Consider the following 15,887-nt stretch of genomic DNA (forward strand, 5'->3'; position numbering starts at 1 on the left):
ATACCTTCTGGGAGGAAATGTTGCAGGAGAACCCATGTTTTAAGGAGCAATGGATTTGAGATAAACTAACAAAACTCTGCTGATGGTGAAGTATAATGAGCAGGAACCAATGGCATGGAGCAACTGAGAGAAGCTGACACGGATGAGCGGATTTGATGCTGGCACCAGTGCAGAACGAATGCCAAGGACTCTACGCAAAGATGCAGGCCAAGAGAGGATCAGGCCCTGGGAGCATATGGACTGTAGGCTGAACTGTTTCATCCAGAGCATTAATAATGGACCAAAATCTGTAATTCTTAATTGTGTGCTGAATCCCAATGCCCTCATCTAAGAGCCTTGGGATTTTGATGGAGGATCAGCTGGCATGTGAGATAACAACAGTCAAACACAATGCATTAAGGCTAAACAGCAGATCAATGGTCTGCCATGCCATCCCTCTCATTTCCTTCCAGAGCTTTCTCAAGGCTCCTTCCTCCTGTGATGCTGGCAAGAAAAAGTCATTTAAATATCCCCTTGTTTATTCCATCTATTTTTCCTATGAGGTGGCTGCTTCCTTATGGGGAAGGACATGAGTCAAGTATGGTAGGAAGGGGGAATAAAGACATCCGAAGTCAAACATGGGAGGATGGAGAAAGGTCTCTTGAACACACAGTCTTTACCTCCTGCTGCAGCAAGCGCAGCGTTTCCCAAGTGGGCTCATGAAGCTCCCGCGTGTGCTGGGCGAGGGGACCCACGTGCACGTGCTCCCGAGTGCCTGCAAACCTCGTGCTCCAGGTCCCACTGGAATGATCTCTGCTCACCCAAAGGGAGTGAGGAATTCTGCTACGCTTTGCTTTCCCAGACCTACACGTATCAGGAATACTCCTACACACAGAGGTTTTGGGATGCACCGACACTTGTCAGGTTATGAAGCTAGTAGTCACCTGAAGTGACCACGTGTTGACCAGCTTTGTTTTGCTGTTCATCTTCACGAAATAATGAAGCTTCTTCTAATCAAGACACGGTGGTATGATAGGAAAAGTAGGTACTGTCCTTGATGTTTTTAAGCACAGCAGATGTACTTAACCAACTCCAGTTATTTATTTATCTACTTGTGTAGAGAAAACACTTGTTACTGGAGAAACCCAAATGCTGATAAGATGATGAGAGGTTTGCATGCTGGTTGATGGTCTCACTTTCACATATCCTGAGTGAATACAAGTATCTATAACTAAATATTTCCCTTAGGGTACTGATGACTGAGGTATGTTTATTGCATTCAGTGAATTTATATATATAATCAGCACAATAAACATTATTAAATTGTCTGAGTAAAATCAAAGCATGAAACACACAGTCAGTGCTGAATTCTAATGATGCTGAATGCCCATGATTGCATGGGGAAAGGATCTTAACAAGCCTTGATTTGAGCTTTGGCATCCGCCTCACAAATCACACAAAATGTTCTCTCTTTAATAGTGCTGAATATTGATAAATGTCTCTGCACGGCACAACAGGGAAGTTGGTCTCTATTGGCAATCTTTACCAAAGTGTGTTTTTTCCTTCTCTACACTCAAGGGTTTACCCTGAATGATTTAATTATAATTTTCCTTGTGTAAGACAAATTAAAGAGGAGAGTAGGAGTGTCATACCAAAGCAGATTATTTATCTCCTTAACAGATTGCTGTGCACCAAACCCCAGAGCTGCTGCTGCTGCTACTTACAGAAACTGGGCAAAATGTGGGACAAAAGCATAGAGGTAATATACATTTAAAGCCCAAGTGGATGAAAGCATTAACCCATTATTTATAGCTGGAATTGTTCCACTGCTGTAAAAGCCATATACACCGAGCACTTAAAACCCAGGAGCAGCGCTGCGATCCCTGACCTGCGCCCCTGAACGCGGGATGCCTCCTGCTTTTGAATGCATTTCATTCCCACCGAAGTCAACCGGATTGGGACGGCCACATCCCGGGGTGGCTCTGCAGCCTGCCCACCATTCGCCACTCACCATAAAGAAGTTTTTTGTCACTCGGTTGCGACTGTCGCAGCCACAGACGGCCACCGCTGCTGCCAGTGTCACAAACTGGCGCCGGACCTGCCCTCTCCGGCAGCTTGCAGAGGACTTAGGCTTTTCATTACGCAGCTGCGAGGCTGGGCTTTGGCACGGGGACGCGTGGGCACGCCAACCAACCAATTACTGTATTTCTCCTGCTATTTTAAAATCCTTGTTTATAACTAAAATGTGTTTTCACCCAACACGTTCAGCAGAGCTTCTGCTCTCCAGCTCCTTTTACACAGGTGCTTATAATGTCACTGAAACCAAGTGAGCTGCTCCTGTTTTATAGATCTTTAAGCAACCTCCGGATCTGACCTGTGGGATCAGTAACCGCATAAAACACAGAGTGAACGATCCCAATGACATGTGCCAGAGATGACGATGATTATAGTAACTCCCACATAACCAACCTGCATCCTGCAGCCCACTCCTGCTCCAAAGCCCAAGGGGCAGGGGGGAAAGCACAGCTTTACGGCACACCCTAAAAGTTAATGTTACCTGTATATGATTATTTATTGCTGCTGGGCAGTCATTATGATGTGGCTGTGGTTAACTGTTAGGACACTTACAGCTTTTACTATGTGCTTTTTATTGTTGTTTAAGTCTAAATAAATAGCTCCTGGTCGTATCAGACCAAAGCCAGCAGCAAATTCCACTGGTGTTGCACTCCGCGTGCCCTGTCACCAGCCAAATTAGCTTTAAGCTAGAGATACCTGCACTAGCGCTCGCTGCACCGAAACGGCACCGGCTGGAGCCACTCAGGGCTCTCCGAGCCAAGAATAAGTCCCAGGCTGTGCAGCAGCAGCACAACACGTTTCTTAAAGGAAATGCTACCCGCAAGTGGGCAAGTTTTGCCTCCTAGGCACTCTTCAGGGAGGCTCATCTCCAGGTGACAAACGCACAAAGTTCTGCTCAACTCCATGCATTTATCGGGAAAGAGGTGGGGAAGCAGCAAGCCACGCGTACGGCAACGACCTGCCCCGGCCAGCCCAAGCTGCAGGCTTGTGCAACGGGGTGCAGAAAGGCCGATACCTCCCCTGCGAATCTTCCAGCAGCCCCACTTCACCCGAACTTGGGCTGGTTAGGCAGCTCCACAAACCCAGTCACATCACGTATGTTCTCCTGAACCAGCTGGGCACAGGGAAATACGGAGACTACGCGCTGGGTCTGGCCAAGTCACGCTCCAACCAGATCCCTGGTTATTTCTAATCTTTACCTTTGCAATCAAAAAGTAACTAAAACTCCGCATATGCCTATGTTCTCTCTTTCGCAAGTACTCTACGTTTCTGTCTTCTGTGTGCTTTCATATACACACAGCACAGCTCCTCTCTTCTCACTGCTCACCACCAGCCTCAACGCCCTGACTGCAGATAAATACCCTTTCGAAGAGGAAGTCGGTGCACCACATCTAAACAAGAGGAGTTTGTATGTCATATGAAATCCAGGCAGGCACCACGATGCCTGATGAGACTGCAACAAAACCCTTAAGTGCATCAGTCGGCATTCTCCGGTGTGTAGTCTCCCGCTCCACTTATGGACAAAGATGTAATTCAATCACTGCAGCAAATGGATGGCATAAACCTTCCACGTACCAAACACAGCCGAGAGAGAGCAAAGTCCGTAGCCTGCTTATTTGTATTCCTAAATACACTTAATTTTGTATTTTGATATTGAAAAGAACTTAATAGATTTGTAAGCAAAGCATAACGACAAGCTTTGACAAGACACCTATCAACGCAACGACTGAGGATTTTAAGTCTTCTAACCTAATACAGTCTCAAACAATACTGTGGCATGTTTATGCCTTCCTAATTAATTTATTTGGAACTTTACTAATAAAGGCATATGTATCACCTTATTTGTAGAGCCTAATTGCCTTCGGGCCACAATTAGGTGACAGCACTCAGATACACAGATTTCCAGTTCTCCTTGACAGTATGCATAAAGCAAATTCTTACTTCAGAACAGATTCATATGTTTCCACTGCGTTTCAAACTAAACAGCAATGGCATATTGTTTCCTTCATTAGATTGCCATTAGCAGACAGCACATGCATCTATTCAGTGAGAGAGGATCTATTTCACTGTATGGTTTTTGTTTTATAAACTGAGTAAGAAAAACACAGATAAAAAATTGTTGGAAAGTCATAAACCCATCTCGTTCAGCTCTATATGCAGTGAAATTGGAATTTAATTGTTTAATAAACATCAAATTGTTTTTAGTATCCCATGCAAGTCTTCATGACAACCATGCCCTTGTCACTTCCATGCATTATAAATGTATGCAGTAATGTTCTCCCACATGTCCTTGCAATAGATATAAAACAATGCCTTACAGATATAATATCCAAACAGCAACACTTCCAAATGCTGGCTGTGTTCTTTAAAATCCATCTATTCCAAAAAGCACTATTTTATTAATATTGGAAAGATATAAGAGGTATTTATATAACTTCCCTATCAATCTACTTCCAGACCGCCAGAAATATAAACTCTATGGCTTAAAAATTCCATTATCCTGCTTCTAACGAATGAAAGGAGGACAGAAAGACAAAGCCATCACTTTCCATAAAATCCAGCTTTCACTAGCGTCTGATATAACATATCGAGATGGGCAAGGGGGCTCTCCTGAATGCAAAGAAGTGCTGCGGTGCTTCGCGTGCAGCCGCGGCTCGCGGGCTGCCGGAGACCCTTCCCCAGAGCGGCCGCGGGAAGCAAACGCGACTTGGGCTGTCTTGCCCAAAGCAGCTTCCTCGTACCCCCTGCTCCGGAAAGTTATTTTCCCGGGGAACGGGAGGGGGAACCGCGGCGGCGAAGCACGTCAGCAGGCAAGCCCCGATTTTAGCCACTGCTTCCAACAATGCGAGCGCAGCAAGTGCGAAGCAATTCAGACTTTTAAAGGCCAAACAACACTGGCTAACTAATTTTATCCGTCTTAAAAACATGCACTTTGTTTTAAAGGGGAACTCAAGTCTAGCCTGTTTGGCGAAAGCAGGTAAATACAGAAAAAAGGCAACTGTGCTGCATGATAAGCCCTGAAATTTGACCGAAACGTGGGTGACTTGTGGCAGAACAGCCAGAACTGACCAATTCTCTCTCACCTCTAGTCCGAAACCCCAAAGCACATCAGAAGCAACACCGGTGACCAAAGCCTTAAAACACCTTTGCTCATCGTACTTTTTCGCAACTATTTAGCACGCTTTTAACTAGCCATCTGAAACCAGCTCGATCCAAGCAAGAAGCCACAAAGACCTGAAGGAGAAGACCACGCTCTGCCCAGCGGAGGCTTCAGCCACGGGACAGCGAGAGCGGAGGATGCGGCGGAGGGGAAAGACCAAGCTGCTTGGCTGAATTTTGCCTTAATTTCCCCGCCCGCCGCCAGCACCTACCTCTCCCGTTTAGGAGTGTGGACCGATAGCTGTCCGTTAGTCGAGGCGTGCGGGTTTATTATTAAGGAGGTCTTGGAGGGCGCCGAGGAGGAGACGCAGGTGGTGGACAGGTCGAGGCTGCTGTGGTTGTTGCTGGCCGCCTCCTCCGCCGGGTGCGAGCTTGTCACTTCCTTCCAGAGCTGCTGCAGCTCGGCTGGAATCATGCCTGAAACAAACAAATTGGATAATTAAATCAATTAACAGCTAATTCGGCCGTCTTCAAACAGTAATTAAATCAGGGAGTCAGTAAACAAAGCCTCGTGTTAGTTTTGTGCGTGTGTGCGCGCGCATGCGTGCATGTATTAGTATTTCTTTTTTAATAACTAAAGGCTAATGCTGAACATTTCAGGCTTCCTGCTAAATTTTCCAGGATATCCCGCCGCATCATGTTAATTACTATTACTTTGGGTGATTTTGGTACCGGGGGGCCACGGCCAGAGCCCCAGCGCAGGCGGAAATCCCACCGAGTTCACAGGCAAACCTGACAGCAAGGGCAACCAAGGGCTCGTCTGCAGGCATCCGCAGAAATCCTATCTCAGTATGTATTTTAAGGAAAGCGAATACTTTCTATCTTGTTTTTAAACGGAAGGAAGGTCTTCGGGAAAAAAAAATATTCAGCTGTGTTATTATGACAACATGAACCACAATATGACTAATTTTGTGCTTAAGTTTTAAATGATGACAAATAGCTTTGTTATTAAATACAGTTTTTATTAATCACTTTTAGACATAAATTATGAATTCATATTGTCTTCCTGAAATGCTTTTCAAATTTTAACAGTCAAATTGATTATACTATGATTATTTCATTAACACACCTATCTTTCTCATTAATTTTGGTTTCTCAAACTGCTCACTTAATTGATGGATGTGTCTACTGAAAAACTGTGTAACTTTCTATACAAGTAACACTATTATTACTGTCATTTCTTAGATCGATGCTAATGAGCCATTCAAAAGTAAAATGAAAACATAAAATAAGCTTCGAGAAATCAAGAAATTTGGGGGTTTAATCGTGTCAAAATGGACATCAGGCTTCGGACACGCCTGTAGCATCCAATAAATATCCCAAGTGGAAAAGTTTGCAAACCCAAGCCGGGCCGGGGGCCCTGCACGCCACCGGGACACCACCTCCATGCTGAGAGCTTCGGGATAAAAATTAGGTTTGTGACATGACCAAACAAGCGAAATTCGCTAATTGAAGACTAATTCAACGCTCTTTCAGCAGACCATGGGAAAAAATAAGCAGTAGAGAGGAATTGCTTAAAAATTTGAGGAGAGAAAAAAAAAGCCAGCATCGGTGTGTTTTTAAAGAGGCTCCTTACAACTGTGCCTCCAGATTATTTGGCTGACTGTTCAGCGTATTGAAGCACTGGAGCTATCCTAAGGAAATCTGCCATTTTCTGAGTGAACAGCAGTAGCTCGAACAGGCATGTATCTCACCAAACCTAAGGTATTGAGGAAGGGGGAAAAAAAAAAAGGCAGTATGCATTATATTCATTTGAAACACATAATAAAAAATGCCAAGGTCTAAATTTAATTTATTTTTGTCATTTAGAATACAATGGATAGATAATCATCTCAACGTGATCAGCCAAACATCTTTACTTTGCTAAACTGTTAAAGATTTTAATTATGCTAGCTTTGGAGAGCACTGGTCTAATGAGGCGATAGACTCCAGAGAATCTAAGTGGTTAAGAACTGTGAAATGAGTCTGATAGGATTTTTTTATATTCACCGTGGATCGTTTGCATATCAAAGAGGAGTAAATTATTGCACGACAGACCAATAACCTTCCCCGCCTTTCTGAGAGTAGCATTAACAAAAACAGTTGGTCTCTGGTAACAGTTCACTACAAAAAATGCTAAAATGCTTAAGTATCCACAATTAATATATAGCAGAAAAGAGGCTTCAGTTTATACATTAAGTGATGAGATAGTCTGAGGACGCCTCCATTCCTCTAAAGCCACGCCATTTTCCTTTCATAACAACCAAATGCCAATTATATTTTGATGGATTTTGTCCCAAATGAGCATTTAGTTATTAGACATATTCAATTATTACTTCTCCCCTGAAATTAAACCTCCGAGCAAATTAAACAAAGAAAAAGGTCAGTACACAAGCCCGTGTCCTGTTTTGCTGCACGGGGGCTATTATTTTCAAACACCTTGCGAAGTGACAGCGCGGGATGTATTTTTAGCCAACACGCTTGACAGCCCTGTCTGCGCACTAACAATTACCTGCGAGCGCCGCTGACCCCTGCACCACTGTTTACTCAGTCGAAACAATAGTGAATAGACTTGTCTGTTGATGATAACGTATTGATAGGAGACCATACCAGTCGACACCTATTTTTATTTTTGAGAATAAGCAAATAGGGAAAGAATAACCATCCCCTCCTTTTTTTTTGTGCCACCGTTCTCTATCCGTATTTCTAGGCAAGTGGGTTTTTTAATTGGAGAACGGTTAGCACCCACTCTCCTTTCCTTGTCCCCCCTGCTCCTCTCCTGGTTATTTTTGGATTTACCAATGCTTTATCCAAAGACAGAGCCTGCAAGTGTTACGGCTAGCAAAATGCACCTATATAATACGTATAGCTCTTCACAGAGCCTCTACGAGAGAAGAGGCTCCTTCCAACTTAACGCACAAGCGTAACTCATGTTAGCAGCAGTGAGAACTATACCATATATTGAAAGAGAAATGAAAAGCACCCAACTTGTGAAAAAAATGCTGGAGATGAGAAGCATTTCAGGCTGGATGTCAGCAGAGTTAACCGTGCTGTCACCCACACAAACCTGCCCGCACCCAACCAGACCTTCAGAAATGACCACTGACACCACTTGATTAAAAAAGATTAAAAAAAAAAAAACAACCCTCTCCTCCTTCCCCAAATTCAGCTCGTTTAAAATGATTCTGCAGAGAATTCCTACCTAGACTGGCAGCTGAAAGGTATGCTCATTACTCATCAGGCACAACGGTTAAATAAAATAATAGAACAAATGGGAAAAGCGAGTCAAAGAGATCCATGAACACTCGCAATAAATTATGTAATTTACTGTTTAACAGTTTGATTTTAGTAGCGAGAGCTAAATTTTAAGCCGGATTCCCAGAACTGCAGTGCAATTATCTGTGATCACTATTGCTTGTGCTGCAACTTCGTAAGTGCAAATACCAGGATTTAGACCTGCAACCGCCTAATCTACGAGAGCAATCAGGCAACTAGATGCCTCGGTCCTATTATTTTCACTCACTAGTGATCTGAGGTGTGATTTGCAGTTTCATTTTAGAGATACTAAAGAACTAGCTCTAGCAGCGCAGAATACCGCTGAAATGTGGTTTATTTTTAAATTGCTACTGTGTTCAGATGTAAAATCTAGATTATAGATGTGTCTAAATACAAAACAGCAGAGATTACACAAATATAACATTAAAGGATGTGCTATTTTGTGTAAGACAATAGGCAAGCACTGAAACTAAAATACGGTTTGAAACAATGTATTAGTTCTAAAACCATAACAAAAAAATCACTTAAAAAGTGGCATTTTCTCCTTAGAAACATTCATTACTATTACGGATACTTAAGAATAAAAAGCAAAATGCTTTTAACTGAATTCATAGCTACATTTACTAGAGGGCTGAATTTTTTTTACATACACGTTTACGGTATTTGTCTAAGTCTCGCAAACTGTTCTGAAAACAAAAGGGGATGATATATGTATTTTTTTTTTTTTAAATAAGAAGTGTCCATTACCAATTATTTTAAACTATAGCCTGGCTCTTCATTGCATTTTTCAGGACAACTAGTCCCCTTCATTATGAAAGAAAATGTAGGCAGAGGTTTAAAAAATGTATGTTGTGGGGACAGGTGACAGATTACCGCTCGCAGAACTCAATTTCCCAACCCCAGGTATCGCCGGCTCGGAGACGAACCGAGTTGCTCAACCTCTTTGTGTCCTTGTACCTCCATACCCAGGTGACCATGTTCAAGCAAGCAGAAAGTTGATTTAAACCTCATAATGACATCAGTTTTAAGCCATCGTCTCTCCGATAGAAAAAAATGGTGCTGTGCTCCAACCCGCCCCAATTCTCCAGGCGCTTTTTTCCACCGGCCCCGGCGCGCGGCCGACGGCGCTTCCCGGCGAGGACCGGCCCTCCGAAGCGCCCGGGTTTGCGTTTGCATCGTCTCCGGCGTGCGCGCCGGCACCCCTTAGTTTTACATACGCGTGGCGCAAGGGCTAATGGCTGCACCGTCCTGCTAACCGTATCAATCACTGCCGCGGCGGCTGAATTACCTGCCGGCGTCTCCGACGTGTTACCGCGCAGATTACACTTCATGCATCACCACATTCATTTCTTTCGCATTACACATGAGCGTGTCTTGTCACTGCCCAATTGCCCTCCTTTGGACAGCTTAACTGATGTACTGTACAATGAACCTTTCTGAGCAAACCTAATAGTATAGGAGCTGTGGGAAAAACTAGAGAGGTTGGAGCTGGAGCCCGGCGGGCGCGTGAGGAGCAGCTCGCGGTGCTGCCGGCGACGCACCGAAGCGCAATTAGCACGGTGCAACACCTTGCCAGCACCAACGGCATGAGCCTACGTGCCTCTTCCTCCCAGCCCCGTTTCATGCCTCCTCCCTGTCACGCGCTGCGCTGACGGCGACTGACAAACGACGACCCGAGGCCGGATCCGGGAGCGGCATGAGTCCGGCGCCCGGGTGCTGGGAGCCGACCCGGGACCAGCGGAGCCGAGTGCCAGGCTCCCCCAAAGCTTAGCCCCCCAGGGCAGGAGTTTGGCACTCAAACACCTTTGCAGGGCTAGCAAAAAGGATAAACCAGCCCGAACACACCACGGCAGCCACACGGCTCTAAAGGAGATGCCAGGCCCAGTTCTGTCTCTCTCTATCCGTAAAAGCCAATATTTGGTGGCCACTTCACCCTCCTTTTTGCAGCAATATACACACACAGGAGGAGGAGAGGGAAGAAGGGACGCAATCTCCCCCTCTAGTTAAGTGAACAGAGCTGAAGGCAAATTCATTACACAGTTTAGCAACCAGCAGCAGCCCTACGGATGCTCTGAAGAACCCAAAACATCCAGCTGAGCTGACTCAAGTTGTTGAGGTGGGTGTTTAAACTCACCGTGGGCGGAAGGGAAGGAAAAGGCAAGATTATTCGGAAATATCAATATTATAGTTTAATAGACCTGGTTGGCCCTAAGCCATGCCAACTTTGAACAATCTGCCCTAACAGAACAGCCAGAGCTCAGGCAAGTCTGGTATAATGTCCCAAGGCTTGTAAATAAACCCAGTGCAGGGGAAAAAAAAAAAAAAAAAAACAAGGGAGGAGAGGGAATAAAAACAAAAAAAACCTACTTTGTAATCATTGTCAAAAGTATTGTGATAAAAAGAAAACTAGGTTGCAATCATTGCCAAAAGTATTGCAATAAGAAGTAGTAACTCCTTGCCAAGTGCAAGACTGAAGAAAGATGTAGGAAGATCTAACGCTCAGCAATGCTTGTGTTTAACTCCATTAAAATTAAATGGAGTTAATCCCAATTTGCCTCGGCGTGGAGGGAAGAATGGAGCTATGATGTATATAGGCAGTGAAATGAAGGACTCGTAAACAGGCATGGAGAAGAGACACGGCCACCTTTCCCTTTCAGCTGCAGGAAAGGGCAATCAAATTTCTACAGTGCCGCAGCGCACGGATCAGCGCTCTTCCTCACTTGACTTCTTGCCAAGGATGGAACTAGAAAGGGCCAAAAAAACACATTAAAAAAAAAAGAGAAGGAGAAGCTGCTCTCACGCTATCCTTAACCATGATCCCGCCACCAAAAATCCATTAAGAAGCCTCCTGCGAAGAGTTTCAAGCCTGCATTAACAGCACCAGCAGCTTCGCGCCCAGCAGACTGGATGGACCTGTGCAAATTAAACCCAAACACCGAACCGCCTGCCTCCCGCTAGCTACAGCGGTCCGGGACTGCGGGGCCGCCCTTCTCAGAGCTCCCTCCTCCGCGTCCACCCCGCCGCGGGCGCCGTCTCCCCCGGACCCGCCACGTACCTTGCGCGAGGGGCTGCAGAGGCAGAGCGGGCTGGCCGGGCTGGATCGTCAGCAGACCTTGTCGCTGCAAAGACAGGAGGTGCTGCTGCTGCAGCTGCTGCATCTGCAGGAGCTGCTGCTGAAAGGCCAACTGCTGCGTAGCCACCTGCTGCTGCTGGGGCTGGAAAACAGAAAACGACAACAAAAAATAATGCACGTTTGCCAACGCGGAGCAAAGCATTAACAGGGGATGTAAAGGGCTCCTTGTCTCAACGCGCTTCAAACTTATGATCGTTGCCACCCAGCACAAAGAAAGGGCAGTGAGCAAGGGTCCGGCCGCGTGGCATCAAAGAGCCCAAGGCACCTTGGGGCACTGGCGCTAACCACGGGCTGCAGTCGATTTCCACCACTGGTAATTGCATTCACCCTACCTAAATCCCTCCTGCAATTCCAATTAAACATTTATGGAGCAGCTCTTGGTCTCCGCTGCCGTGTTATCACGGTCCACGTGGTCGTGCTTCACCCCAGAAGTGGCCGCGTTTCGGCGGTGGGTAAAGCAGGCTCTGCTGGCGGCTGTTGAAGTCGGGGGTAATTCTTCGGGTTGGCAAACGTGTGTAATGCAAGAATCACAGCACACAACCACACTACACTTAGAGGTGACGGAAAATAACCCCGTACCGTGCTTGCTTTGCTCATGCAAGGACTGTCTCAACTATTAAGGCGGTACGACGGGCTTAATTTATAGTATTTTATGCTCACTCTCTCCTATTCATCCATCAAGCAACAATATTTTCTGTTATGTTCGGAATTATTCTGCGCTGTATTAAAGGCTGCTACTTCTGCACTTTGAAATTTTTAATTATTCTCACTATAAAGACGACTGAGCTGCTTTACTCCACGGGGATGTGAACCTTGAACCTTCGAGGTGTAAAAGAACATGTTGCTTCTCTCACTGCCGTACCCAGAGAAGCTTTTAACTACTCTGTTTATCACTTCTGACATAAATAAATGAGAAAAAATCAGACCTTTGAAGAAGAAAAACTTCATCTAATATTGTTAATTAGCCATGACAAACGATGAAATAACATTGTAAATCTTTCATAGAAACAGCCACTAGATTTTAATTACACACATTCATAATTTAGCAAACAACATCTTACTTGAATGTGAGTGTTTAATACGTACAGTACTCCAGGCTTCAGAGTCCTTAATTTTGCTCAGTTAAGGAAGCCTCTAGGTTTTGCTTCCATGCTCATCTTGTATTTTATTTGCTTTGTTCTTTAAAACCCATGAAAGGCTTTGCATTTTGATAAATATCTTTTTATTTATTGTACAATGACAGGAGGAAAACTTTTGTTGTGTAAAACATCAATACATCATGCCAGTGTTTAGCAGTTCCTTGTGCTAGCCAAAAAAAATTAATGTAGATTTCCTTAGTAATTATCTGAGTGATAGAAAGATAATACAGTGCAGTGGTACAATAAATAGAAGGAAATTATCTAATATCCCTAATCTGCTAGGAATCATATCAAGGTGGAGGTCTTATACACACTATGGCTAACAATTATGGAAAAAAAATTAACTCTTACCAAACTCCACCGATAGACACTTTCACAAATAAATCACAGACTGCAAGCTTTTTGTTTCCCTTCCTCGACAGTGCTCCAGGTCACACGCCTGATTCTCACTGGTGCAAAGCAGGAAAAACCCACCAAAGGTACTGGAGCGAGACTGACTTATTGCAGCCAAGGATTTGGGTCCCCGCCTTGGACGAAGGCTCTGAGAAACCTCCCGGATTTGATTCGCCCCTTTCGGGTATTGAACGTGCAGCTCGGAGATGCAGGAGCAAGCAGGAGAGAATAGGCCCTGTCAGGCTGATCCTCACAGATTCATGATTTAAAAAAAGAAAAAAAAGAAAAAAAAAAAAAAAGCCTATTGGGGAAAGCGAGGGGCAATGGAAACTACTTTTATTAAACAGTTGTTTTCATGCTGCCAAGCCCCATCAATCTTAATACTGCAGCCAACTGTGTACCTGTTATTGTACCAACAGGAAAATTAATTTATCTTCTTAAAGAAAATCCATAACATCGCAAAGATAGTTAAACAAATAAGCATTTAGATGCACTGAAACTCAAAGAGTTTTCACTTCTCTGCAACAGCTTGCTCAGGCAGATCCAGTTGTTACAGCCATTCCCAACAGCGCCTGACGAATGCAAACCACAGGGGCAAGCGCAGCAAGAGTTAAATGTTTGCCTCTGCAGATATTAATCCTCTAAAAATTTTACACATAATATGGTATTAGATAAAAAAAATCTAGTTGTAGTAATGCCTGCTTTACCTACTTGCCATCTGAGTGCAAAGTTAGCATTAAAAAACCAAAAAAACAAAAAACCCACAAAACTTAATATAAATCGACTGATGCCCGCTCGGCTGTCTTCTCGGCTATCCTAAGAAAAGCTCCTGAACACGCTCTACATTGCAAAGCCAGGATATAAAAGTATACAAGGCCCATTGTCCAAGAAAGAATTTAAAAGCAACACCCGTTGCCAAACTGTGCTCCCCACCCAGTTACCAAACACAGGATACAAGTCAGTTTGTTTACTTCTCACAATTGAATGCATACAAAAAAGGTCTCAGTGCAGTCCTGTTGTCAGGTCAGTAGTCAGTGTTAAAATGCTGAAATATCCTGATAAAACTTGCATTTTTGATCCCCTCCCTAAAGCTTCTGTCAAAGGTCTGTTTTCCTTTCTTAGGTTACTCCCTACTGCCTAACATAAACTGTCATAACTGCTGGAGGACAAACGGCCCCTTTTCTTTTTTTTTTTTTCCTTTTTCCAAAAACAATCCACTTCGGGCAACCCGAATGCACAAGGTGGGATTCTGCCGCTGCTTTTAAATAAACCCAGCCCCGGCGCCCTCGGCACCTCCGCCGCTGGCTGCCTCCCTAACGAACCCCGCGGAGCGGAGCATCGCCCCGGGAGCACGGTGCGGCACCCCGCCGCAGGGCAGACCCCTTGCACCCGGGAGCTTCGCCGCGGTTTTCTTCTTTAACCCACGGTGTGACGTGATGAACGACCTCCCCAACTCCGGAGAAGGGGCCCTAAAACCATCACCCCCTCCAAACCCCCACCGGCAAAAGCTAAAGGGCCTGGCGCCTCTTGTTCTCCTAAACGTTCCCCTTCAAGCAGGAAGGAGCCTTTTCCCGTGGCTGCTTTCGAGAGGGTAACATCAGAAGTGCGACCAGGGTAAATCGGCGCGCTGGATATCGAAACGCCACCACATTGTCTCACTTCCCTTCCCGTCCCTTTAAGCACAAAGTATTTTTCTCTCTAAGCGCCCAGCCATCATCTTTGTGTCTGAGATGCTCTCCTGTCTGACAACAGCAATTTAGAAGAGTTAACTTTTATCGTTCACTCTGCTGTGTAACTTTCCCCTTCAAATTTCTTTATCTGCCCTCTGAGCTCATCTGAACTTTCATGTTCTCCCAGCATGCAGGCTTGCATTCAAAACTATGTCTAATAGACCAAATAAGAGGTTAATAAGAAGTGGCAACAGAAAGAAAAAATACAATCCCTGGTAACTGATAAGAATGACAGTGGCAGCCCTTTATTGTTTGTCTTCAAATATAGAGTTAAAGATCTTTAAAAAACTAAATTTTGACGCCTTTGAAAAGAAAGAAGCACAAAATAACAACAGGGGGTTATTGCCTGCCAGCCACAGGGGAGAAGCTCCATAATTCTTATTCTCCCTTTTGAAGGCTGTTAGAAATCTGATTCAAAAAAGCAACAGCAGAAGGAGAAAGCCTCTTGAGGCTATCGCCATTTCCTGTGATCATGCATAATGCGTTTCAAAAGTGGGTTTTTACCAATTCTGTTGATCAATTGCACCTCCTTCATATTCCCCCTTTTTTCTGCCGTGTTTACATCTGATGTGACTCAATGACAAGCGCTGTCTGAGGCTGTGAAACAGACCTGTCATGTTGATTTATGGGCGCATCAAACCACGACTTGTCCAAACTGAAGCTCGCAGTTCATTAATTAGAGAGTTGTGACTTTGAAGTCAGCTTTCAGACTGTGGTTTTTAACATTTGGCTTAATTTATATGCTCTTGAATGTGGATCTCTAAGGAAAAAACTGAAATTCCCTTCTTGTCTTTGAACTTCTTTTGACCGCACAATAATCATTTCTTTGTCCAGAGTGATGCCTGCATCCCAGAGTCATTAACGCGCATTGAACTGCCACTGATGAGTAAGCCCTACTGAATTAGAAAAACAGCCAGCAAAACAAAGCTGAGAGCATTCTGCACAGTGATATCTCACAATTACATGCCTTCCCTCCCTGTGCCATTTCCATTTTAATTACTGTTAGTCCTTTAGATTTACATT

At 44.5% G+C, this 15,887-nt stretch overlaps 1 protein-coding gene across 17 annotated transcripts in view; it reads right to left on the reverse strand.

Moving 5' to 3' along the window:
- The window catches only part of FOXP1 (forkhead box P1), a 376,121-nt gene that overhangs the window by 54,989 nt on the left and 305,245 nt on the right, over positions 1-15,887 (reverse strand). For all 17 annotated transcript variants that reach the window (XM_064519202.1, XM_064519196.1, XM_064519200.1 and 14 more), the window contains 2 exons: positions 11,525-11,684; positions 5,427-5,631 (listed from right to left, as the gene is read on the reverse strand). In XM_064519202.1, coding sequence (XP_064375272.1) covers positions 5,427-5,631; positions 11,525-11,684 — 365 coding nt within the window. The remainder of the gene's footprint in view (positions 1-5,426; positions 5,632-11,524; positions 11,685-15,887) is intronic.

Source organism: Dromaius novaehollandiae, chromosome 12 (genome assembly GCF_036370855.1).
Source record: "Dromaius novaehollandiae isolate bDroNov1 chromosome 12, bDroNov1.hap1, whole genome shotgun sequence".
Taxonomy (NCBI): domain Eukaryota; kingdom Metazoa; phylum Chordata; class Aves; order Casuariiformes; family Dromaiidae; genus Dromaius; species Dromaius novaehollandiae.